The following is a 27,675-nucleotide window of genomic DNA, read 5'->3' as shown; positions in this document are numbered from 1 at the left end:
TCTGTATTTGGACTAGAGGGAAAAGCAGACGTGCCCAGTACCCTAGTCCCGCCCTGGAACCCTGCTCCAGGGTCATCTGAATCTGTATTTGGGCCAGAGGGAAAAGCAGATGTGCCAGTACCCTGGTCCCGCCCTGGAGTCCTGCTCCAGGGTAGTCTGGAGGAAGGAGGAGATCCAAGTGTCTCTCTGTTCTGGGGAGGTTAGGCACGGCCGGCCACTCCCATCTGTAATTTCCTTCCTCATCTGTATTCACTCGGTTGCCGCGCAGCGTCTGGTTCTGTCTGTTTCTGTTTAGTGTTACTCGTTTTTAATGTGTGTTTTGTATTCTCTATAGAGATGGGACAACAAGTAAGTCCACTCCTAGGACACCCGAGACCTTGTCCTAGTTCGTTTAAAAACAAAAACCGATGGTTCTGCTTTTGTAACTTGCTTGCTTGTCAATTATGAAGCTGCCACTGACCACCTGCGAGTGGCCCCAGTTAGATCTCAGCCTCCGGCCTTGGCTTGGGGGGGTCTGAGCGTGGGAGAGAACCTGTCAGTCTGAGGGGATGGCCGCTGGGGATTTTTCTTTTCCCTTGCCCCAAGATGACTGGGAATTCTCCACCACCTTGGAAGGCCCCTGGGTCAACGTCTGCAGGAATCTAAGAGAAAAATCCTCCGGAGGTGAGTGGGGGGGTTGAGTCCCCTGATAAGTGAATGGTGGTGAGATGTCGCCCCATTCACTGAGACCTGATTTTGTCTTCGTGGCCACTTGTTTGTCTTGTTTACTTTAGTGTGTGTGTTTGTTCTATGGGGTAGGAAAGTTCTGGGTGAGTGTGGCAGGCTCACTCAGCAGACTCTGGATTCAGCTTGCTGAGTGGGAGCAGCACAGAGTTCCAGTAGGGATAAACTGGGTCTCATTAGTCCCCAACTCAGCCTTTGGTTCTTGTCTAGTTCTGTTTTACAATTGGTACCAGTTTTAAATGTGGATCCTTGGTTTTTGTGTTTATCTGTGTTTTTGTTATTTATTTGAACATCTCTGGGGGAATAAAAGTTCCAGCCTCCCACTGGGCTTGGTCACAAACCTGCTAAGTCTGCCCCTTGTGTTACAGCAGCCAAGAGGCAGGGCATGGACAAGCCTCAGGCTGCACCTTCTCCCAGCGGAGGCTGCCAGCAGGGAGGGTGTAGAAGGCTGTGTGCCTAGTTTGGACTTTTTCAGCTAGTCCTGACAATGTAACAATTTGTAAAGTGCCCTTGTCTAAAATTGGATTTAAAAAAATCTGGCCAGTTTAGTTTTAGGTGACCCCCTCCCCCAGCCCTCCTCCAACAGAAGGGATTCAAAAGACTAATTAGTGAATTGCCTTGCTAGACAAGCAAGCTCTGGGAAAATGAAGCCCAACAAAGGTACCTAGTTTAAAAGAAATACTGTCTTAAATTTTTGTTTAAAAACTTTAAAAGGTGTACGTACGACTGATTTTGGTTTTTGCGCGCTTTAAGATCTGTGTAAGTGTTTTGTGTGTGTCTGTGAACGTGTTCAAAGATAAGAATTGTCAGCATGCTGTAACAATTGGGTGAGTTTAAATTTAAAATTCAAAAGGTTATGAGGTTTGGACATTACCAAAATTTTTTTTTTTAAATCTTCGCATTGTTTTAAATGGCTTTTTAAAGTTTCTTTAACTTGCAAATTAGAAAATCTGGTATTTAAAAACTAATATTTTAAAATGCATAAGACTATACTGTAATCAAGTTATCTGGCTTAACACAAATGCATTGGCTGTTTGGGATAAATATTAGAAATTTAAATGTAAAGGTTAGTTTAACACCGTCAAAGATGTTACTTGTTCTGTCTATCTAATACTGTGTATTTCATTCGAGAACCAAGAGATAAGAAAGGAAAAACTAGAAGCCAACAGAAGACCTATCTTTAGGGGTGAGGGGTGAACAAGCAAAAGTGCACTTCAGCTGGTCATGCATGATGGGACAGGCCCTGGGAGGAGTCCACGCATGGTAAAAGAGGGTAGGCTGGCACAAATGCCAGCCTAAAGAGTCAGATTGGGTATGTGCCCATTCCATAGAAGGGGCTGAGTGGCCCATCTTTGTTCTCTCTTTTCCCTGCAGACAGACACTGAAAACATGATGGTTAAAATTGAGTGATGTGATGATCTGATTAGTATTGCTAAAACTTCCCCTTGGATGTGTTAACATTAAAATTAGGAAGGCCTTAAAAAGAGGGTTAAAAGTTATTTATATAATGTGGCTTACTTTCAATTATGTTCTACAATTAGGATTTTTTAAAAGTTATAAAGGTGTTAAGTCTAGCTTTGTGGTATAGTGATGGTGACTGTAATTCTTGCATTAAGGAAAAATTGTCATTTGAGTTTAAAAATTTTAATGTGTGTCTGTTTTAAAACAAGCAACCAAGAGGCAATGAGTGACACTTGGCCTCAAGATTTCAAGGGATCTTTTCAAAATGCAAATGAAAACTAAAGTATAAAATATTAAAGGTGATTAATAAGAGGTTTTAAAAAAGTTAAAAATGGATTTTTGGATATAAAGTTTAAATGTAAAATTGTTCTTGACATTGGCCTCAATGTGCACAAAGGAAAAATTAGGATTACCAAAATAATTGCTATTCTAGTTCGCTCTTATAAGTTTTTTTAAGTTTCCAGCAAGCCCAGAGCAAAGCACAGAGGATTCTTACAAGTTGTCAGATGTAACTTTGACTCTTAATAAGTTTCAGGTAAGAGCATGCTTAAAAGCTACTTCTATGTTGACCACCTTGTTGCTTTTAATTGGAGTAAAGTGGCCTCTTATAAGACTCATTGATCTGCAAACTGGTTCAAAGCCAGCCCGGGCAGAAAAAGGTTCCTGTGAGACTGTCACCTCTATTCAGCCAGCAGCAGAGTGCTAGCCCTGGACTAAAGAGTCAGGAGACAGTACTCAAGCCGCAAGCTCGAGACTCACAGTGGCAGAGTACTAGCCCTGGACTGAAGAGTTAGGGGACAGCATTCAAGCCCCGAGTCTGGGACTCAAAGTGGCAGAGAGCTAGCCTTGAGCTGTAGAGCTGAGGGATAGTGCTCAGGCCCCAAGTTCAAGTCCAGCAACCAGCTAAAGGGAAATGCCAATGAGGCATTTATCCCAATGTGGAAAAGACACTCCTGGGACAAAAGCAATGGAGGAGCATCCAGAGGCAGTAAGCCACTGCTTGGATGACAGAAATGTCAGATCCTAGAGTCATTTGTGCGTGGCCCTTCAAAACAGGTCAGAGCCGGGAGGTCATAGAAAGATAGTTTGGAAGCATGCCTAATGTTCATGACTACCTTGTAAGGGACAGGAACCTGCCAGTCCTCTGTGATAGTAAAAAGCTAATGTTATAAAATGTGGGGGATAGTTTAAATCTCAACCCCTTTATGTACCAAAAGCTCTAATTGGCAGTAATATTGAGCTGACACCAGCTACATGAAATTCATCTGCTCAGGAAAAAGTTTGTAAACCTGAGAGAGTGTTTCTATTGATATCTGTCTCAAGGCCAGCAAAGGTAATTTAGGCATTGTAGGGATCATTAGAGATCACATCCCTAAGCCATCTAGGAAGATGCTTTTGCAAACCAGAGTGCTAAACAAGCTACACTGCTGTAGCCAGAGAAAAGGTCTGTGCAGTTGTCAAAAGTTAAATATTGTTCTTAATGACATCTAACCCTGATGGCCTCTTTGTAAAATAGGCTAAGGTTATAGGTTCCTGGCTAGGTAAGATAAACGCCCCTGAAGTCAGCTTGAAGAAGTTACAGAAGATTGACCTTCGCCCTTCTACCCCCATTTTAAGATCAAGGGTCCAGAGTCAGAAATTTTGGAGAAATGAGCAAAATAGATAAAATAATTTTTTTTTAAAAAAGGCATAAAAAATAGTGTTAACAGTTGTCGATGTGCAAGGTGTGGAGACTGCATCTGTCAGAGATGGTTACAAGACTAAGCCTTCTGAGCATTCTGTGTCTATTTACAAAAATATCTGGTTAGTAAAAAAGTTGTGATTCTGGTAAATTGTCCTGGGCTATTGTTTAAAGATCTTACAAACCAGCAGGATCAAAACCTGCCAAGCCTATGCAATGTATCTTTAACCAGTCTGTGTAGGAATTTACAGCCCAGCATGAGGTGTGACAGTCCCTTGGAGCCACTGAGAGACCCTGCTGTTGCTGCTGCTGCTGCTGCTGCATACCCTAATGGGTAAAGTTCAACGATGGCCTGACAGCCACCTGGAACTCCTGCCTGATTCCATCACCTGAGTCTGCTTCCTGGTTGACTGCTGCTAAATCTAAGAACTTGTGGGACATTCTTTTGGGTGATATCCAGAAACCCTCTCTTCCCACAGTGGATATTGGGGACAAGGATATCACTGGCTTGCTTGCCTTAGGCACTTCAGTGCATAGTGACTGGAAATCCACTCTATGGTCACAGCCTAGTTTGGCTCTGGTATGGTGATAACCTGAGTGTGTTATCAATGGAAGTAATAAACTGAAAAGGAAAGGGGTAGTAAAGAAAGCCTTGGGAAAGGAATTGGGGAAAAATTGGTATCCCCTTTGGATAAAAAAAGGATTTAAAAAGTAAGGATTGTCTTTAAGACAAACCTCAGAAAGTTGAAGTATGTAGCAAATGGTATGAGTATGTCTTGCACCTCTACCCCCCGGGTTATATACCATGACTCCCGATCCTTCGAAGAACTGGCGGAAGGCCTGCCCCCCCCCCCCCCCCCCCCCCCCGCAGATACAAAAGAGAACCCATCAGTGTAACATTAGCTGTCCTCTTGGGATTCGGGACCGCCGCAGGTATTGTGGGAGTAGGAGTAGGATGGGCCGCATATGTGGAAGGTCAACAAAGCCTAAGACAACTAAAAGCTGCCTTGAACCAGAAAAAGCTATACAAAACTCAGTCACAGCAGTAACAGATTCCCTCACCTCCCTATCAGAGGTAGTACTTCAAAACTGTAGAGGTTTAGACTTAGTCTCTATCAAGGATGGTGGGTTGAGCGCAGCCCTAAAAGAAGAATGCTGTTTTTATACTGATCATACTGGGATAGCGCACGACTCCATGGCTGAACTCCAAAGCGTTTAGACACTCGAAATTGGGACAAGATTGAGCAAGGTAGCTGGTTTGCGAGTTGGTGGTCTAAATCCCCCAGGCTCACTACACTGCTGTTGGCAGTAGCAGGACCTGTCATTATTTTATTGTTGCTTCTCACCTTTGGTCCTTGCATCATTAACAAGGTATTGCAGTTCATTCGTAAAAGGCTGTCCGTCATACAAGCCATCATATTAACTCAACAATACCAAGTGTTACAGGCAAGTGACACACTTGCAAATGAGATAATAGCCCCTAAATTTTAAGATTAAAATTAGCCCAAAGAAAAAAACGGGGGAATGAAAGATTAAAAATTAGAGTTACATTTTTACAAATGCTAACTGCTGGTTTTGCTTCTGTAAACTTGCTAGCACTGACCCTTCCCCTCCCTGGAGATATATAAAAAGCTTCAGAGTCTAGGAGTCTAGGTGTTGGCCCTGGGACAAGCTCTGTAGTCGTAAATAAAGAGCTAACAAATAAATTCCCCAAATGGCCAAATGGGACCCAAGATAAGGAACAAAGAGTATGTTCCTCGGCATTCCTGTGCAGAAATTCCCTGTTTAGGGGGCTCAAGATAAGGGCCATCTGGTGGGCTCTGCAGACTAGGCCAAATTGTTAATCAATCACAAACCTGTAACACTGTAAATCTCCTAACCCTTATCTCCCAGAGTGCCTACCTCCGTCTGCACTAATTGTCTTATTACAAAGAGTGTTATAAACTTCCCCGTGTAGTAAACTGAGCCAATCCCGGGGAACCTGGGGTCTTATGCTAATCCTGGGGCTTTTGTCTTTAAAAGTGCCTGTAACCGCTGCTCGGGGCTTCCAGTCTGCCTTGGACAGGGAGCCCGTTTGCGCAAACGCCAAATAAACTCCTCTTATTGCAGCTGCTGGTTTGGAGTCTTGGTTCTTGGGGTGCCCTCCCGTTGAAGAAAGCACCCCAGGGGATCTGGGGTCTTTCAGTAGTATCACTGGATCGTAGGATAATTCTATGTTTAATTTTTTGAGGACTCTACAAACTGTTTCCCAGAGTTGTTACACCAGTTTACATTCCTACCAACAATGTATTAGGGTTCCTTTTATCCCACCTCCATGCCAGCACTTGGTTTTGTTCTTGATGATGGCCATTCTAACTGGGAACAAATGGAAACTTGGTGTTGTTTTGGTTTGCATTTCTCAACAGAAAGAATTATACCTTGAGATTGTTTTCATGAGCTCTTTTTAATAAAATTCAGTCCTTTCAAAATATTTTCTGCCATTTAAGGAATTTTAAAAATTATTTAAAAATTTTAAAGCTCTTCCTTTTGAGTTTTTTTTGGGGGGGAGGAGGGGTCCATCGTGGGGATTGAACTCTGGGCCTGGGCGCTGTCTCTGAGCTCTTCAGCTCAAGGTGAGCACTCTACCGCTTGAACCACAGCACCACTTCCAGTTTTCTAGTAGTTTATTGGAGATAAATGTTAGGTTTTTAAAAAGAGGTAGCCAAGTAAGAACAGCACCACGCATGCACACGGTATTCAGGTAAATGGTAGGTTTATTCATCATTCTGACTGGCACCAGGCCATCTTGCCCTTCCACATGTTTGGGAAAGGCCTGGGAAAGAGCTGGGAAAGAGAGAGAGCTGGGAAAGAGCTAGAGCTGGAAAAGAAAGAGCTGGGAAAGGGATAGCTGGGAAAGAGAGCCTCTGGGCCTGGGCTAGGCCTGATCTAGGGTATGGGTGGAGAAAGGTGTGGCCACTTCAAATTCAGATGTGACCTCAGCAGATGCAGATGTAACCTCTTCTAGGTGTGCCAGTTGCCTAGGAAACCTAGGTACTGGGTGGAGACTTTGCTGCGAGGAGGGTGGGGTCTGCTGGCCATCCAGGAGGGGACCTTACAATAAGAGTCTCAGACTTTTCAGCCCCGGCTGACTTTTAACCATGACCCTCAGAGCTCAACCTCCTAACTACCTAGGATTACATTCGTGAGCCACGGGTGCCTGGCTACTTTTGAGTCTTATAAATTGTGTATTTTGTGAAAGACTACATATCAATAGTTGGTCTGTCCTGGTTTGTTACAGGGAACCTAGAGATCCATGTCCACAGGTGAATGTGAAACATTGCTCAGGACACAATTATTTTGCAGAAAGTTGATCTTTAACAGATAAAATTAGAGAAAGCCAACCAGTCGAACATTTCTGTGAGTTCAAAAAATAATCACAAGAGGATACTCATTCTACCACCTGGCTACAGAAGTGAAAGGAAGTTGGTTCAGGACCAACCTCCCGTCATGTATCCTGTGAAATGGCACTAATTTTCCTTAAGCAGTCTAGATTTTATACTTTTGCCTCCCACTGGAGATATTTATTTAGCCCCAATGGCCTTGCAGGAAATTCTGGATCAAGTTGGAGCCTGGGAAGATTCCAGATCCTTCAGTTGGCTTTCCTTATGATGTGTGATTTCCTGGCCGTCATTCATATTCCCTTGGAGAACTTCACGGCAGCCGTGCCTGAGCACCGCTGCTGGGTGCGCATCCTCGACAATGGCACGCTCTCTGACAATGGCACTGGGCTCCTCAGCCAGGAGGACCTCCTGAGAATCTCCATCCCACTCGACTCCAACCTCAGGCCAGAGAAGTGCCGGCGCTTTGTCCATCCCCAATGGCAGCTCCTCCAACTGAACAGCACCTTCTGGAACCTGAGTGAGGCAGAAACAGAGCCCTGTATGGACGGCTGGGTGTATGACAGCAGCTCCTTCGTCTCCACCATCGTGACCAAGGTAGGAAGCTTCATTTTCCAGTTAGGAGTTCAGGATTTGGGTGTTTAGAAATAACACAAATCCTTCCCACACTTTAAGGTGAATCTTCTTTCTTTTAGCCAATACTTTATTAAATCTTTATTAAATATAAGACACATATACAATGAGTCTAATGAATTTGACAGTAGATAGTAAATAGACACTATTAATACAGTGCATAAGCGACTCATGGTTTCATTATAAATGTTAGACTCAGTCCATGTTACACAAATGTGTTTATACATTAGCAACTTCCTGGAGATTGAGCAAATTTACATGCTCACAAAGTTCTTTTAGGAGAATTATCTGGAGGATCTACTGTGATAGTCAGGATTCAGAAAATGCTTTAAGGTCCCCCAGTGGTTTCAACAAGGATTAAAGGGGATCATTTCCATAGTAAACCTATTCATTTAAAGGAAGTTTGCCGGAGACAGTTAAGTTTTAACCTAAATGAGAGAAGTCTTGTTAGGTTGAAAAAGGAAATGTGTAGGTCATGTTAGGCAGATTTGCTCAGATTACACTGAAAGACTATAAGCTCTGTTGTGCTCATTTCCTTCTCTTTCAGTGGGACCTGGTGTGTGAATTTCAGTTACTAACTTCAATAAGTAAATTCATATTGACACTTGGGATTTTGTTGGGAAACACACTATGTGGCCATTTAACAGACAGGTGAGTTTCTGGTTCACAGTACTCTCTGTTAGAGGACATGAAGATCTTACATGAAGCTGGGCACTGATGGTTCATGCCTGTAATCCTAGCTACTCAGGAGCATGAGATATGAGGATGACAATTCAAAGAGAGTCCAGGCAGGAATGTCTGTGAGACTTATCTTCAATAAACTACTTAGAAAAAGCCAGAAGTGGTGCTATGGCTCAAGTAGTAGTGTGCTAACCATCAGAAAAGAAGCTCAGAGACAGTGTCCAGGCCCTCAGTTCATGAATAAGCCAAAAAAAGGAAATCTTAAATGCACACATTGGAGAAGCTTCAACTCAGTAAATTTGTCTGTCAGAAGTTCTTATATTAAAAAAAATCAGCCTGCCAAAAATGTCTTTGAACATTCAAAGAAACACGTGTCAAAAATTTAGATGAACATGATCAGAAGGACAAAAGGCTTTAGTGCCCACAATGACAAGGAGTAGTCTGCAGAATAAGGCTGGTAAAGTCACGAGCAATATAGAATGCTATATCTTTGCACAATAGGAAACACACACACACAGACACACACACACACAGAGAAAACTATGTGAAAGACAGAGGATCAACATTCCCAAATCTTTGTAGCATATTAATCAAATGTTTTCAAAAACAACCAGATCACAATGTATAAAGAAGAAAAACAGTCCACTCAAAGAAAACTATGCCCCAAGGTGTCTGAAGAAGCACAGACATCCAACTTCTTAGAGAAACATTTCCAAACAAGTATTTTAAGCATATTCAAAAAGATAAGCTAGAAGATGTATGAAGACATAACAATGTATGAAAAGTAGTAATATCAATACTAAGGGAGGAATTGTAGAGAGGCATATACTAGAATCTGAGATTAAAACTTGAAATAAATAGATTAAAATTATCACTAGAGAGATTCAGTGGAAGCTGAGAACCAGTATAAGAATCCATGGATAGACATGAAAAAACAAAGCAGTAGAAATGATCAAGCAGTTAATGTCGGGTGCTGCTGTCTCACACCTGTAATCCTAGCTACTCAGGAGGCTGAAATCTGAGGATCATGGTTCAAAGCCAGCCTGGGCAGGAAAGTCCATGAGACTTATCTTCCGTAAACTACTCAGAAAAAGCCAAAGTGGTATTGTGTGGTTCAAGTGGTAGAGCACTAGCCTTGAGAAAAAGGATCTCAGGGACAGTGTACAGGCCCTGATTTCAAGACTCAGGACTGACCAAAAAAAAGGAACAGAAAAGAAGGCTAATCCACGAAAGAAGGTTAAAGGTGGCTAGCACAAAAAGGAGTCAGGGATGGCATGAGGCTGACCTACATATATGATATGATAATCTCAGAAGAAGAGAGAAATGGATAGAGATTTGAAGAAAATGCGCCCTATCAGTGGGAAACCACAAATAAATCCAAAGAGGCTCAATAAAATCTAAGTAGATAATGTCTGTATCCTACACTGAGATATATCATAAGCAAAAAAATATTAGAAATTAAATGTAGAATCTTGAATGAGGAATAAAATGCTTATATAATAAATTGTTGGCTGAATTTCCTTTTCACCTAACATAGCCTTCCAGCATCCTCCTCTCAAGAAGGAGTTCGTCTAGTGTTTTCCCTATGCTGTTCTAAATTAATGTGTAGTTTCTCAAGTATAGCTTGCTTGCTTGCTTTTTTATAACAGTACTGGGATTTGAGTTCAGGGCCTGAATATTATCCCTGAGCATTATTTTTGCTCAAGGGTTAGTGCTCTACTCTTGAGTCACACCTCCACTTCTGGCTTTTTAAAGTTCAGTGGAGATAGGCTCATGGACCTTCCTGGCTGGATAGGCTTTGAACTGTGATTCTCAGATCTCAGCCTCTTGAGCAGCCATAAGTATAGGTATAAGTCATCGACATGCGAATCTATACATATTTGCATTTTGACTGAAACTGTTTTGTGACTTCCTATAAGTCTATGAAAGTCAGAACTCCATGTTCCTTTCTTTTTTCTACAGACTTTCCCTGTTATATTTCTTCATTCCTCATCTTGTTTAGTGTTTTCCTCTGCAGATTTTCTGAGCATTCTTTGCTGTGCACTGAGACTTTCTTCCTTCCTGTTGTTGAAAGTGGCATGTTGTTCACGACCAAGAAATCCAAATTCAGCAGAGGATGATTCTGATGCCACTCATAAGAAAAAATCCCATGTGTTGTTTCACCAGTGTTCCCATTGCTGTGGTCAAGAAATGTACAGTCCTAGAGTTCCACATCTGATTTTGATACTTTATTGTGTGGACAAAATGATAGGCTAAGTCCATGTATTTAAGTACCTGTATTAAATGGATTAGAAGTTTCAGTATTATAACTTTTCTCCGATGGTGTAAATACGTAGTTAAACTACTGTTTACCAATGGGAGAAGCACCTTTCATATACACAGCTCATGTTTACAAATATGGACACAGGCACTATTTTTGCAATTTAAATTTGAACTTCTTTCAGCCTCCTCTATTTTACCTGCCAGTACTGTTTGTTCTGTTTCTGAAGTCACACAAAGAAATGAATGAGGAGAGTACAATTCAGATTTGAGCAAGAATAAAAACAAATTTCTTGAGTCTCTCATCCCAGGATCCCTTAAGAAAGAGGAAGAAACCTCAAACCTGTGTATAGAGCCTCACTTTGGAAAAGCCTCTGGGAATGGATCAGGCATCAGCCATTCCTAAGGGTTTTAACACTCATTAGAATCCTCTCCCTCTGTGGTCTACATGACCTCAAGCTCTAAGTGCTGCAGAACCACACTCCCCTACACCTAGGCGACCACACCTTTCTACTGTCTCCATCCCTCTATGGTCCTATGGAACCAGGCCCTCTATGTCTTAAGAGACTTTTCCCCTTCTCCTTCCCACAGAGCCATGCCCCTATGTCTTACAAGGCTTCTTCCCTCTACATTCTATATGAATACTCCCTTTCACCTTCTATGGAACTCCCACCGCCCACATCCTCACCAGACTCCCTGCTTGAGCATCTGGTTCCATTGGGGTGCCACCGGTCATGCTCCAGCCAGGACACTCTCTTGGGATGTCTCCTTCTCTCTTTAGATGTTCTACTCAAGCCAAAATGTCTTATAGGGTAGAAAATTAGTCTTACTGGCCCAGTCTTTTGGCTTTTGCCTTCTAGAATGGAACACAGGCTGGATCCCAGGGCCCCCCCACCCCCTCTAGGTTCCCTCTCAAAGGCTAGCAATTTGGGATTGGAAATCAGATCTAAAATCAAAAGAAAAGTATCTGCTTAGAAACGTAGTCTCAGTATCAACTGGACAATATCAAACAAACAAACACACAAAAATCTAAACTGCTTTGAAATTTGGCCTAAGTACCAATTGAATGAATGCAATCACTGACCCAATAGGTGCCAGGGACTCATGCCTGTAATCCTAGCTACTCAGGAGGCTGTGATCTGAGGATGATGATTCAAATCTAGCCCAGGCAGGAAAGACCATGAGACACTTATCTCCAGTAAACTACTCAGAAAAATCCAAGTGGCACTGTGGGTCAAAGTGGTAGAATACTAGCCTTGAGCAAAAGAATCTCAGGGAGAGCTCAAAGGCCCTGAGTTCAAGCCCAAGGCCACCAAAAATAAAAATAAAAAAAGTAGGGTATAAACAGTGTCAGCTGAAGGATGTGTCAAATACAATTAGCCAGGTCTCCCAGGATTATCTCTCCTAAGCCAGCATAACACAAGAAAGAGCCATCCGCATGGCTTGGAGAATTGTGGTTCATAGCTAGGCAGGCAAGAAGGTCCATGACACACATCTCCAATTAACCAACAAAAAGTCAGATGTGATTCAAGTAGCTTAGCATTAGCCTTGAACAACAACAAAGCCATTGCTGTTGGTTATTTCTGATTATTTGTAGTGTTAAGAGACTTTGTGTTTCTTTGTGCAACAGCTGTTCCAGTTCCCACCATCTAAGCTTTGTCTTTTCCTCAGGTTTGGAAGGAGGCTAATTATGATCATCTGTGTGCTGAATTTGGCCATTGCTGACACATGCGCAGCCTTTGCTCCCACCTTCCTCCTTTACTCTGTCCTGCGCTTTCTGGCTGATGTGTCCATCACAGTCATCCTAACAAACAGTATGGTGCTCGGTAAGTACGTCTTCCCACCATGTGCATTTTCCTCACCTTGAATGTGAACTTAATACTCTACTTTGGTTTGAGATGAAAATTCACTTGTGTTGTCTTTCAGGTGTAGAATGGACAGGACGCAAATTCCAAGCCATGACGGTGCTCTTATTATTATGTTCAACTGGCTTAGGACAAGCATTGTTGGGAGGCCTGGCTTATTTTGTTCGAAATTGGCAGATCCTTCAGCTTGAGCTGTCTATACCTGTCTTCTTCTTACTTCCATTCTCAAGGTATTAGCTGTCTTTTGGAAGAGATCTTGAATGAAGGACATAAGAAATTCTTTTGGATCCTTGATCAACTTCTGATATTGTGCTCTCCTTATTCATAGCAATGTGTGACTTGAGCAACGGGACAAACAGTGTTGTTAGGTAAAATTGAGGAAATTGAATTATGTTTGAAGTTACTATGTCAGCAAATTACAACAGATGCAGTCATACTAAAAATTATTTATGAGATGAAATTGCTGTTTAAAGGAAGGTTCTAGGACTAAGACTGTGGCTTAGTGGTAGAGTGCTTGCCTAGCATTTATAAGGCCCTGGGTTCAGTAGTAAAAAATTATACCTGAAACCTGCCCAGTCATTGAAAATATGTCAACTGAAAAACTTAGTGGATATAAAAACTTCCAATCTAATATGGACAAAAATGCACATCACAAAGCAGAAAAAATTAGAAATATGAAAAATTGTCAACATGAAGCCTTCAAAAGTCAACCAACTCACAATAATGCCAGGGAAGTGATAGTATCCAAGACTAAAAGTTCACAAGAATGATTAAAAGAAATGAAATGATCAAAAGAAATGAAAGAGCATCCAAATAAACATCTGAATGAATCAAAAGAGAACATGAATAAATAATTCCTTGAAAGAAGGAAAACAAATCATCTACAAAATGAATGTAATAAAGTAATAATTCTGAAACAGCTTCAAATTTGTCTTATGAAGACAAATAAGAAACCCATTTAAGAGCCTCCATACAAATTGGATCAGAAGAATACAGATTTCCAGGTCTTGTAGATAAGTTGGTACCTTGAGGTCATTGGACAACAATAAAGAAAAACACACAACATACAAGAACTCCATTTAAAGGCCAAACAACAAATCATGAGCATATAACAAGGAGAAGATGTGCAAGTTGAAACCATAGAACACACTTAATAAAACCATTCGAAGACATTCTACCAGTTTTGGGTAGGATGGTTATCAATGGGCAAAGGGCTTTTAGGACAACAAACAGACATGACAAGAAAAGAACTTCACATATCATAGTATAATTAAAGGTGTTACATAAACAAAACAAGGAAATAATATTGTGGGCTTCAAGAAAAGAAATGTTGAAGTTAGGCGCCGGTGGCAAACGCCTGTAATCCTAACTACTGAGGAGGCTGAGATCCGAGGATCACAGTTCAAAGCCAGCCCAGGTAGGAAAGTCCATGAGACTCTTATCTCTAGTAAACCACTCTGAAAACCAGAAGTGGCACTGTAGCAAAAGGGGTAGAGCATTCGCCTTGAGCTGAAGAGCTGAGGGACAGCATACAGGTTCAGAGTTCTAGCCCCACAATCAACAAAAAAAAAAAAGAAAGAAAGAAAAAGAATGTCAAGTTATTATATAAATGAAGTTCACAGTTATGAATGCCTTCAGTAAAAATTCAGGGAAATCAGGAATAACCTGTTGAAGAAACTCAATGTCTTGGGAAAACAAGAACAGACCAGTTCCAAAATTAGTAGAAATATAGAAAGAATCATGATCAGAGATAAAATTAATGAAATGGAAGCAATAAATATGTGAAGGGACAGATGAAACACCATTTTGGTTCTTTGACAGACCCTTGTGCAAAGTGACCACAAGAAAAATGAGAAAACACATAAAAAAATTGGAGACAAAAATGCTGTGGCTCATGCCTCTAATCTTAGCTACTCAGGAGGCTGAGATCTGAGCATCACGGTTCAAAGCCAGCCTGGGCAGGAAAAACCATGAGACTTTTATCTCCAATACAACACCAGAAAACCGGGCTCAAGCAGTAGAGTGCTAGCCTTGAGCTGAAGAGTTGAGGGACAGTGCCCATGCCCAGAGCTCAAGTTCCATGACCACCACCAACAACAACAACAAAAAGATCAATTTCTAGATGCATATGGCATAACCAAAATTAAACTAATGAACCTAAATGGATCATTAATGAGCAAGAATTATCAAAGAGTGAAAAAAAAACTCCCAACAAATTAAAGCCCAAGTGAATAGAGTCACTATTTCATTGTATGCACTCATTAAAAAACTAACATCAATATTCCCCAAACTATTTCATAAAATACAAATTATTACCTTCAAGTTTATTTTACAAATTTTATATTGCTCTGATTCAAATAGATAAGAGCATAAAACAAAAGAAATACTACAGGGAAATGTCCATGATCAGTATAGATGAAAACTTGTCAATAAAATTCTTGTAGCTAGGTACCAGTGGCCCATGACTGTCATCCTAGCCAATCAAGAGGCTGAGATCTGAGGGCTGAGGTTCCAAGCCATCCCAGGCAGGAAAGCTGTGAGACTCTTATCTCTAATTAACCACCAAATAGTCAGGGTTCAAGTGGCAGAGCCCTAGTCTTGAGCAAACATGCTAAAGGGTAGTACCCCTGAGTTCAAGCCTTAGTACTGGCACACAAAAAAATTCTTGCAAACCAAATTGAGAAACAATTTACAACATGATAAATTGTCATCAAATAGGCTTCATTTCAAAATGTAAGAATGGCTAGATAAATTTGAATTGATAAATATAATAAAGGGCATAATCAAATGCATTGTAACATTGGTATCTCCACTTGGGAAAAAAGCCTCTGACAAAATCTAATATCCTTTTCTGAAAGAATCCCCAAAGAGAGTAGAAATATAGTTTCCCCTTCAATATACTAAAAGCAATGCATGATAGACCTATAATCAATAAAATCAAATCCTCTAAAACCAGGAATGAAATAATCATGACCTCCAGGCATTGGTGGCTCACACTTGTAATCCTAACTAGCTACTCAGGAGGCTAAGATCTGAAGATCCAAGTTCAAAGCCAGCCCAGGCAGGAAAGTCCATGAGACTTCCTTCCAATTAACCACCAGAAAACCAGAAGAGGTGCTATAGCTCAAAATGGTAGAGTGCTATCCTTGAGGAAAAAAAGCTCAGACACAGCACTCAGGCCTTGAGTTCAAGTCACAGGACAGGTGTACACACACACACACACACACACACACACACACACACACACACACACACACACATAAACAAAACAAAAAGATGCTGGACATAAATGGCTCATCCCTTTAATCTTAGTTACTCAGGAGACTAAGATCTATGGATTGTGATTCAAAACCAGCCCAGTCTATGAGACTTTTTATCTACAAGTAATCATCCAAATGCCAGAAGTGGAGCTGTAACGTAAGTGGTAGAGCACTAGCTGTGAACAAAGAAGCTCAAGAACAACACCCAGGCTTTTATTTCAAGCTTTAGGACTCTCTCTCTCTCTATGTCTCTGTCTCTCTGTCTCTCTGTCTCTCTGTCTCTCTCTCTCTCTCTCTCTCTCTCTCTCTCTCTCACACACACACACACACACACACATAGTAGATTAAAGATGTTAATGTAAACCCTTAAATTTGAAACTACTAGAGGAAAACATAAAGAACCTGCTTTAAGATAAATTACAATTCAAATATAAATTCAGATAATTACAATGCAAACAATGGTCTTTCCTTTTAATTAGTTGAAATCTATCATCTGAAATACTTTAATATCTCAATTTTTAATTGAGTAAACAATACAAAATAACCCCAGCATACCTTGATATGTTATTCTGATATTGGATGTGTTTGAAGGCCGGACTCATATTCTCTGGAGCCAACAGATGGCCCAGGTTTAAGGTTTCCTTGGAGCCCATTCTCAAAATAATAATAATAATAATAATAGCAGTCGAGGGCTTTCACGCCCAGATGTAGAAGATACCACCACGACTCCTCCCTAATGAATTTAGGCCCAATACTTTGTTGAAGAGGCTGTTGGGCTACAAGCTAGAAGTGTTTGGTGGTGGTAGGATTCGAACTCAGTGCTTCATGCTTCTTTGGCATACTCCCTTCTTCTGTCTACCACTTGGGATATCCTCCAACCTGGCTTTTTCCGGATTGTCTTCAAGATTCAGTCTCATGGGCTTTTCTTCCTAAGATGCCCAGAAATTATGATCCTGTAAATAAATCTATGACTCCTAAGTAACTAGTATTACTATGCCCAGCTCAAGAAGTCATTCCTGATAGTGTAAAAATCTAATTTAGGATAGTATCTTTTCTTTACAGTGCCTCATCAGATATTCTCTCCATGATTTAACTGTTTTATTTGTAGAGGTGGGATGGCAATGTAGCTAATATTTTGTAGCAAGCATTAACTAATAAGAGCCCTGAGCACTACTAGAAATAGTACTCATATACACTCACATCTGCAATAATAACCCTCAGAAAATTATTCTTTTTTTTCCCCAAACTGAAAGATATAAGGATTTCTACAACAGGCAACAGTAGAAAATCAAGTTTATTTTTCACATCCTTGTACTTAACAAGTGTGTATTGAACACTGGACTATAAAGTTTCATTCTTCATATTTTTCTCTAACATACTCTTCTTTTCGTTATCTTTTCTTTTCTTTTCTTTTCTTTCTTTTTTTTTTTTTGTCAGTCATGGAGCTTGAACTCTGGGCCTGGGTGCTGTCCCTCAGCTCTTCAGCTCAAGGTTAGCGCTCTAACTCTTGAGCCACGTCTAGTCTTCTGGTGGTTTATTGGAGATAAGAATGTTTATTGGAGATAAGTGTATCTTGCCTGGACTGGCTTTAAACTGTGATGCTCAAATTTGAGCCTCCTTCTGTCTCCTGCTTAGTTTTTCCCCTCTGGAGAAATTCCCTGACCTTCCTTTACCCTCTGTGTTACCCTTCTTGCCACTTTTATGCCTGGTGTGTGTGTGTGTGTGTGTGTGTGTGTGTGTGTGTGTGTGTGTGTGTGTGTGTGTGTGTGTGTGTGTGTGTGTGTGTGTGTGTGTGTGTGTGTGTGTGTGTGTGTGTGTGTGTGTGTGTGTGTGTGTGTGTGTGTGTGTGTGTGTGCGCCTGTCCTGAGCTAGTACTCAGAGCCTGGAAACTGTCTTTGAATTATTTTTCACTTAAGGGACTTGTACTCAGGCCTTGAGCTCTGTCCTTGGGCTGTTTTACTCAAGGCTAGCTCTCCACTGCTTTCAGCCACCACTCCACTTCCACTTTTTGAATGGTTAATTGGAGATAAGTGTCTCACAAGGACTTTCCTGCTCTGGCTGTCTTTGATCATGATCCTTAGATCTCAGTTTCCTGAGGAGCTAGGATTACAGATGTGAGCCATGATTTTCCATCTGCCACTTATTTTTTGATGTCTAAATTTTCCCACTGCACAGAAAGGCTTTGCATTGAATTTGTCCTTTGTGAGAGCCTGGTGCTTCCTCTAATGCCCACCAGTTTCTGACAACTGAAGAGTTTCTGTTCTTGTGGTTGAAGGTGGTGAGAGCCACCATGAAGGAGGAGCTAGAGGTGGCAAAGAAAAAAGCTTCTCTGCGCGACCTGCTCCATGCTCCCACCCTGTGTAAGCAGATCTGTCTCTTGGCCTTTGTGAGGTAGGCTTCTCACTGTTCTCATTTCCAGAGGCATGATTTGTATTTCTACTGTTCAATGGCTCAATGTTTGGGAGAGGTCGATTTAGAGCTAAAAGGCAGGGGCAACATGCCCACAATTGCTATGGCTAGGTATACCAAAAAGGTTTTTAGAACACCAATATAAGACTAATTACGTTTATCATGATTACATAAACATGATAACATATTATGTTCATGTTTATGTTTATCATATGACATATTATGCTTGTCACTAGAGATTGTCACTAGATTTTGATTCTGAGTTTTTCTGTTACTTAGTTTCCATTACTCGAGGTTAATTTTTCAACAGGTAAGTGAATATATACAGATATATAGAGATATAGATATTTTAACAAATATTTATATGTATAAGCTTAAGCCATTCACTTAGAACAATATAAAGGAAAAATATCCATCTGGTCCTCAATACTGCCCTTTGCTCTCCAAAATGGTTAACGACAATGAAGGGCTCTATCAGCATACACCTACTTTATGATGATTTTAAAAAAATACTCACTAGTAGCTGGGCATGAGCAACTCAGCATCCTAACAACGCAGGAGGCTGAGATCACAGTTCAAAGCCAACCTGGGCACGTTCTTATCTCCAATTAGCCAAAAAGCCAGAAGTAGAGCTGTGGCTGAAGTGTCAAAGCTCCAGCTTTCAGAGAGGAAAGAAAAGGAAAACCCAAGAATAGTGCCCAGGTCCTGAGTTCAAGCTCCCAAACTGGAAAACAATAACAATACTAATAAGCATTATTATATTTATAAAAATGATAACCACTTGCAAGGAAATACTTTGAAAAAAAATTATACCTTCATTGGTTTTCAAACACTGACTATCTGCACTAATGTTGCTGTAATCAATAGGACATAGTCTGTAAACTTTTTATGTTTTACTCTCTGTTCATTACAGATTTGTAATATACTTGCTCACTTATGGCTTAATGCTCAACCTCCAGAACTTGGGAAGTAATACTTTTCTGCTGATGATTCTCTTTGGTGCCCAGAGCATCACAGCTAATTGTATAACTCTTATTGCACTGAATCACCTGGGCCGTCGAATAAGTCAATTTCTTTTCATGTCCTTTATGGGGACCTTCATTCTGGCTACTGCGTTGGTGCCTCAAGGTAAGGAAAACACACAGAGTAGAAAAGAAATATCTAACCAATTTTCTCAAGGGTTCCTAGATGATGTATTTCTGTAATTGTAAAAATAGAGTTCCAACAATTCCCAGCGACCAATCTAGGCATTTAGCTGACATTCTGACATTCAACAGCAGGGAGAGATTTCCTTCATTACAGCTGATATGTATGTAGGTACAGCTGACATTTCTGCCAGCTTTCCTCTAGGCCAGCAATAGACATATTAGGTCTACATCTTGTATTTTGGTCCTACTAAGACCACACTACACTGTCCCTTCCTCTGTCCAGCTCTGTCTTCTTACTTGCTCTTCATTGACAATTCATATTTCCTAAACTCTGTTTATCCACTTATGAATATCAACACAGGGTACTATTTATGCAAATTCAGTTTGGAGAATTATCTCGTGAGAAAGTAGATACAACTTGTCTTCAAATAAAGAAGAAATACAAGTCACAGTTATGGATCACCTCAGACTACCTTAGAGTCAATTTTACAAAATCAAATGGACATATGTAATGAGAAAGAAAAGTGCAGGTGGTCACCATGTTTTTCTGAACTCACAGAATAGTAGTGTGTTTTGTAAAATCCCAAACTGATGGGCTCAGATCCTTGTACATGTCAGCCTGGATTTCAGTGTGCTGGTTTGCCTCAATAATAACTCCAATGTCTCATGCTCTCCTATTGTGGAGAAAACTATGAAATTTCCCTCCATTTTTTCTAAAATCTGAACTTCTTACTAAAAGAAAGAAAGAAAGAAAGAAAGAAAGAAAGAAAGAAAGAAAGAAAGAAAGAAAGAAAGAAAGAAAGAAAGAAAGAAAGAGAGAAAGAAAGAAAGAAGGAGAGAAAGAAAGAAGGAGGGAGAGAAAGAAAGAAGGAGGGAGAGAGACGAAGGGAGACCGCAAAGGAAAGAAGGAAGGGAGGGTGGGCAGAGTCAGTGAGACTTGGAGGGAACTAAAAAGAAGGGGAGATTAAAAGGCCGAGAGAAGGGATATACAAAGAAAGAATAAAGAGAGGGAGGTAACCAAAAAGGAAGGGAGAAAGACAGTGCAAAGGAAGGAAGGGAGGGAAAGAAATGAAAGAAAAGGAAGGATGGTAAATCTGTGGATGTACAAAAATGTAAACCTCCTTTTATAATTAATATAAAGAACTGCAAAATTAAAAAGTTTTCATGTCTATGTTCATCAGAAGTGTTGATCTTTTTGTGTTGTGTTCTTAAACAGTTTTGCTATCAGAATAATAAGTCGCATAATGGGCCGGTAGCTTATTCCCTTCCTATTTTATGAAAGGGACATATCTATTAGCTCTTTAGAGGCTAGTATAAATCTGCAGTGAACCTGCCTAAAAAATTGCTGTTGGTTCCTGTTAAGAATGAAATTGAAACATAATAGCTGTTACCAACAGATAGCAATCTGGACAAATTCCACCTTGTGTTAAATAATAATTTGTAATTGTACTATAAACTTGATTTGTTAATTATTTCCTTTCTGTAATACTTCCAAACTTTCTGGACTTAGAGAACAGCATATGCCAGAGTCCAAAGCTAAATTCCAAATTCACTAGAGACAAACACATCCAAAGAAAAGAGAGAGATTGGATGCATTCCAGTTTGTCATTCCTCACTTTTTATTCTTTGAGATGTTAGTCCTATTCATAAAGTCATGGCCTCTGTTTGCATCTTCAGGTATTTCACTCTAGTAGTTCTAAAGTTTCACAGCAATGTACAAAAAAGTTTCAGAACCAATTTGAATTGATTTTGTTGTTTGTTTGTTTTTTAGTACCAGTCCTGGGACTTAAACTCAAGGACTGAACACTGTCTCTGACCTTTTGTGCTCAAGGCTAGTAGTGCTCTACCACTTTGAGCCTCAGCTCCACCTCTGGTTTTTGAGTTGTTAATTGGAGATGAGACTCACAGGGATTTTCTGACCCAGGGGTGGCCTTGAATGGCAATCCTCAGATCTCAGCCTCCTGAGTAATCAGGTCTCAAAAAACACAAAATGTTTTGGATGTGGAATAATGGGGCACATGAAAAGGAATTGTTGAGAAAATAAAAACTCCTCGCAGGGAGTCCTGTATAAGTTAAATTACTCTCCTGGTGTAGGATGGGTTGCTAGACCCTTCTATAGACTTCTGTTACAAAGGAATATAGGAGAGGTGCCCTTCCTTTCCCCAATTCTCTTTACAGACCCTGGAGACTGAGGCCCTTCTAGGAAATGGTCAAAGGTCAATTCATAAGCTAATATATCTTGCTAGCTAAGTTGACTAAACATATTCTGTTCTTGGTTATCTCTAAAAGATCCTGGTTGTTGTTGGCAACAATTTTGTGTTTTGTGTTTTGTTTTCTATTTGTGTTGCTTAGTCTTTATTTGTCTAGGGTTAACCACATGATTCTATCATATTGGGCAAAACAATGTCATTTGCCACTGGAGTTCCAGAAAATGTACACAGCCAATTTTTTTTTCTTTTTTTAAAAAATTTTCTTTTTTTGTCAGTCGTGAGGCCTGAACCCAGGGCTTGCTTGGGTGCTGTCCCTGAACTCTTCAGCTCAAGGCTAGCGCTCTACCACTTGAGCCACAGTGCCACTTCCAGCTTTTTCTGCTTATGTGGTGCTATGGAATCAAACCCAAGGCCTCATGCATGCAAGGCAAGCACTCTATCATTGAGCCACCTTCCCAGCCCCAATTTTCAGTTGTAAAACCTAAGTGAGCCTTAAAAGTCTTGTACACAAGTGTGTGTGTATGTGTGTGTGTGTGTGAACATGTTCAATTCTAACATTTTAATGTATACATGTCATGGTGTGATAAAAGTAGTCTTTTCTATCTTTTTCTATGTTTTGTGTGATTAAATTTTTAGGTATTGATAATTCCTGGAATTATTTACTGTTATGAGAAGCAGCCAAACAAGGAGAGTGACTCTTGTGTGGATAGAGCTAAAAGAACAACCAAGCCAAAGAAATAAGCAACCAGAAAGGATAAGAAAGGGGGCTGGGGATGGGCCATGGGATTCAGAACTCACTGCCAGCTTCTGAGTCCTGAGATCCCATTATTTTTGTATTTTTATTTAGTTCAGTACAAACGAGGTGACCACTGGTAGGGGCAGAGACTAGGGTATCAGTGCATCTTTTGAAGTTACAACCATTAAGGAGAAATGTTTTGCATACAAGTGTTAATTGACCCCAGTTATTTTAGGAAGCAGAAGGGAGCAATAAACACTCCAACAGAGACTTTTGTCTCTAAAGTCTTAAACTTTTGGTACCCAAGAAACTCATACTTAGGGTAGAAAGTTGATCCTTTGTTTTGCTTAGACATTTTAAAAAATCTTTCCAGGGCCCAGCTCTCAGCCTTCTGGGTACTGTTTGAGCTGGCCTTCCAAGCTTTGAACTCTTTCCAGGTCTCACAACTCCACTCTAGAGTTCCCTACAAATTGAAGTATGTAGTGTTTAGGGCTTGCATTGTATCCATTTCCCACAGGATGGTCCCTTCTCTTGTGTGTGGGGTCTTTCACATTAGGATATTTTTAGGGACTCATTTCTCCCTGGTCTCGATGCATCATAAATGTGATGTAAAGACATGAGGATTGCAGGAATCTTCATAACTTGGAGGAAACAAAATTCCTTTGTTTGTAAGCAGAAAAGAAGTGTGCAGTTTTGTTTTGTTTTTTAATGTCACTAAGTAGCTTAAAAGCCTATTTCAGTCAGGGGGCACCAGTGGCTCATGCCTATAATCCTAGTTACTCAGAAGGCTGAGGTCTGCCTTATTAAAGTTTCTCATGCTTTCTGGATCTGCCTCTGAAAGGCAACAAGCTCCAAATAGTTGAAGAAGCTCAATCTGAAGCTTTAGCAGTGATTCTTGACAAGTGAGCTGTCCAACCCCAAACCCAGTAGGTTGGACTGACAGAAACTTTTTTTTCTTTTTTTTCTGTTGTGGGGCTTGAATTCAGGGCTTGGATGTTGTTGCTGAGCTCCTTTTGCTAAAGGCTAGCACTCTTAACACTTTGAGCCACAGTGCCACTTCCCATTTTCTGGGGGTTAATTTGGAGACAAGGGTCTCAAGGACTTTGCAACCCATAGATCTCAGCCTCCTGAGTAGCTAGGATTACAGGTATGAGCCACCAGTGCCCAGCAGAAACACTTTTTTAAAAAACGAAATACAATCAGAATGAAACAGCATACTACATATTATGTACACCAAGTGAGATTTATCCCAGGCTTTCAAAACAGCTCAACATATGCAAATCAGTAAATATGACCAATGTCATCAACAGATTGAAGAACACAATATAAAGGAGATCTCAGTAGATACAGAAAAAAAGCAATCAGTGAAATTATAATTAAGACTCTCACTAGGATGACATTGTGCCCAAAAAGAAATAGACTCATTACCTGACTTATAAAATAGTAATGCCTCTGTCCGAGGCCCAAACAATAATACAATTATATTTTTTTAATTCTCAATAAATTAGGTACAGAAGGAATACAATGTAGGTAAAGTGAGTGCAGATGAAGCAGAATTTATATAATAAAATACCAATTGAACTTGAAACACTGATAGTTTTTTTTCCCTTAAGATCTGAAATGTGGAAAAGATGAGCACTCACCTCTTTAGCATAAAATGAATATTCATAGCTTGGGTAATTAGGAGAGAAAAGTAAAAATACAAGTTTGGGAAGCAAAAAGTCAAATTGTATTTATTTGTAGATGTAATGTTATATACAACAAAACATAATTTTTTTAAATCTTCTGAGAACTAAAAATCACTACTCTTAAGTGAAAGGACACAAAAAAATCAATCTATAAAAATCAATGCAATTTCTCTACACCAGCAACAACCTACCCAAAGAATGAATCAACAAGGCAACAGCTGTAAAAATATAAGATATTTAGGAATTAACTTGACTAAAAGGTAGCACTTCTATGATAAAATTGGTGAAACACTGATGAATGAAATGAAGAAGATTTTAAAAATATAACTTGTTATTCATGAATTTGAATTACCCCAAAATGTATTGATTTGATCCTAACCCCCTCCAAAGGTTTCCTTGGTTGGAGAAACAACAATAAAATCTAAATTCCAAAGTCTCTACAAAAAATCTATTAAATCAGAGTTAGCTATAATTCAAACACTAGCCTTGAGGGTTATAAAAGCTCATGGACAGGAACAGCAGCTAGACTCTGAGTTCAGTCCCCAGGACCAGCGTGCACACGTGCACATACACACAAAAACGTGCGCACACACACACACACACAAACACACACACACACATGCACACCTTTCAAAGAGTTACTTGTAAAACAATTCTAGCTAATGGAAATATAATTGTTAATAGATGTTTAGTCTTTTTCAATGATATTTTCTACTGTATTTTATCACCAACTCTTTCCAGTCCATTCTGCATTGAATATCATATATACATACAGACATGTAATATACACTCACATGTATATACAAATATAAACAGACATAGATATACATGTGTATAAATACATAGATGTATGCAAAAATATTTATAACAGAATAATTATGTATTTCATTACTTACTAAATTATGAACTTCTTAAAATGTGTCTTAGCCAAGTGCTAGTGGTTCCCACTTGTAATCTTAACTACCCAGAGAGTGAGAGTAGAGAATCATAATCCAGTGTCAGACTGGGTAGAACACTATGAGACAGACTCTTACCTCCAATTAGCCAGAAAAGGCTAGACTGGAAACCATGGCTCAAGTTGAAAAGGACCAGACATGAGCAAGAAAGCAAGGTGAATGGATGAACCTAAAATACATCATAAATGCGGTAAACCAAGCTCAGAGAGACAAATGGTTTTCTCTCATATGTAAAAGCTACATATATCTAAAATATACTGAGCCACACAGTGAGATCAAAGGAGGATATTCTTAGGCGGGGAACACAAGGTACAGAGCCTATGTGCCTCTGATCATATAAAACAATATTTATTGAATGAACTCCAAGAAATGAAAACAAAAGTTTTTTCTTTGTTTTTGTTTTCTTTTTGTCTTGTTTGTTCATTTATCTGTATTTGGGAGGATAAGGGGGAGCACATAAATGGGGGGACAAAGGGTAAACAAATACAGCAGTGGTACTTACTAGATGCTATGTTGAAAATGAACGATACAATTTGTGTGTGGGGACGGGAGGGAAAAACTGGGAGAGAGTGAGGGAAGAGATGACATTGTCCAAAAAGGTATGTACTCTGTACCTGACTTACATGACTGTAATACCTCTGTACATCACCTTTATAATAACAATTAAAGTATTTATATAAAGAAAGCCAACGGTTTGGGAAGGTGACTCAGTGGTAGAGTGCTAGCCTTGCATGCATGAGGCTATGCGTTCGATTCCTCAGTACGACATAAGCAGAAAGAGCCAGAAGTAGTGCTATGGGTCTAGTGGTGGAGCGCTAGCCTTGAGCTGAAGAGCTGAGGGACACAGCCCAGCCCCAGAGGTCAGGCCCCACGACGGACAACAAAAAAAAGAGAGTATGAGTCCCTGAATTTAAGCTCTACACAAAACAAAAAGTGTGTCAGTAACTTACTCTATTAATGCTATTAGGACAGAAACTGAAATTACTATTTGAATCGATTAATAAAAAAAATTCTATGCAGTTAGAATTAGCTAACTTCTGGCATCATCCAATATTACCACATGGGGAGAAACATAATTTCAAAAAAAAATTTTTGATATGGTTTGACCAGATGCAGAAAGTAAGTTATCAATAGGGAAGGAATTTTTTAAATTATGTCTTTATTATCTTTAGTACTATAAAAGGATTCAGGATGTCAGTTCCTCAGTATAATTCATCATGATCAGTAATATTCCTTTCATCATTCTCTCTCATCCCTCTCAACCTCATCCCTCCCCTCAATTTTCCTAGTTTTCTAGAATATGCATTAAATATGATGAATGCATTCTCTCCCACTTCCTGTGTGACTTTATCGACCTCCCTCCCTTTGACCTCTCCCATACACATCTCAAGTATTAGCTGTCTGGTATTCATTGTGTTAGACTGTGAGTTAGTGGTTCTAAAGCGTTCCACCATTTCCATTCTCGAAAATCTAGTTATGTGTTTGCGTACATGTGCATATGATCCCATATGTTTTCCCTTAATATTTACCAATCAGACCTAGCTTCCATATATGAAAAATAATATGCACCCTTTGTTTCTCTGGACCTGACTTACGTCACTCATCATATTTTTTTCAGATCTGTTCATTTTGTTGCAAATGATGTAATATCATTCTTGCTTATGCTTGAGTAAAATTCCACAGCATATATATGCTATCTTTTCTTGATCCATTCATCCATCGAGGGCATCTGGACTTGTTTCCATACCTTGGTTCTCCTGAATAATGCAGCAATGAACATGGTTGTGCATGCTGCTTTCCTGTATACTTATTTGTAATCTTCTGGCTAAAGGCCCAAGAGTACTGTCAAAGGATCATAGGATAATTCTGTTTAATTTTTTTAGGAATCTCCAAACTGTGTTCCAGAGTGGTTACACCAGTTTACATTCCTACTAACAATGTATTAGGGTTCCTTTTCCCCACCTCCTTGCCAGCATTTGGTTTTGTCTATGTTCTTCATGATGGCCATTCCAAATGGGATGAATGGAAATTCAGTGTTGTTTTGGTTTGCTAATTTCTCAACAGAAAGAATTGTACCTCGAGATTGTTTTCATGAGCTCTTTTTAATAAAATTCAGTCCTTTCAAAACATATTCTGCCATTTAAGAAATATTGAAAATTATTTTAAAATTTACTGGGCGCTGATGGCTCATGTCTGTAATCCTAGCTATTCAGGAGGCTGAGATCACGGTTCAAAGCCAGCCTGGGCACAAAAGTCCATGAGACTTTTATCTCTAATGAGCTACTCAGAAAACTGGAAGTGGCGAAGTAGCTCAAGTGGTAGAGTGCTAGCCTTGAGCTGAAGAGCTCAGGGACAGCACCCAGGCCCAGAGTTCAAGCCAACAAAAAAATAAAAAATAAAAATTTAAAGCACTTCACTTTGGAGTGTTATAAATTATGTATTTGTGAAAGACTACATATCAATAGTTGGTCTGTTCTGGTTTGTTACAGGGAACCTGGAGATCAATATCCACAGGTGAATGTGAAACTTTGCTGAGGACACAAGTATTTTCCAGAAAGTTGATCTTTAACAGATAAAATTAGAGAAAG

At 39.9% G+C, this 27,675-nt stretch overlaps 1 protein-coding gene across 1 annotated transcript; it reads left to right on the top strand.

Annotated features, from left to right (window-relative positions):
* LOC138814860 (steroid transmembrane transporter SLC22A24-like) lies at positions 1–27,661 on the top strand. The gene is made up of 7 exons (XM_070003950.1): positions 1–663; positions 7,451–7,839; positions 8,423–8,526; positions 12,487–12,641; positions 12,742–12,910; positions 19,263–19,477; positions 27,577–27,661. Exons 1-7 carry the CDS (start codon positions 549–551, stop codon positions 27,603–27,605), a joined length of 1,176 nt encoding a protein of 391 aa, XP_069860051.1. The 5' UTR covers positions 1–548; the 3' UTR covers positions 27,606–27,661.
* The last annotated feature ends 14 nt before the right edge of the window (positions 27,662–27,675 follow it).

The sequence above is a fragment of the Dipodomys merriami genome, unplaced genomic scaffold (genome assembly GCF_024711535.1).
Source record: "Dipodomys merriami isolate MVZ:Mamm:240054 unplaced genomic scaffold, mDipMer1.0.p SCAF_617, whole genome shotgun sequence".
NCBI classification, from domain to species: Eukaryota; Metazoa; Chordata; class Mammalia; order Rodentia; family Heteromyidae; genus Dipodomys; species Dipodomys merriami.
This window is presented reverse-complemented; position numbering and strand designations above follow the sequence as displayed.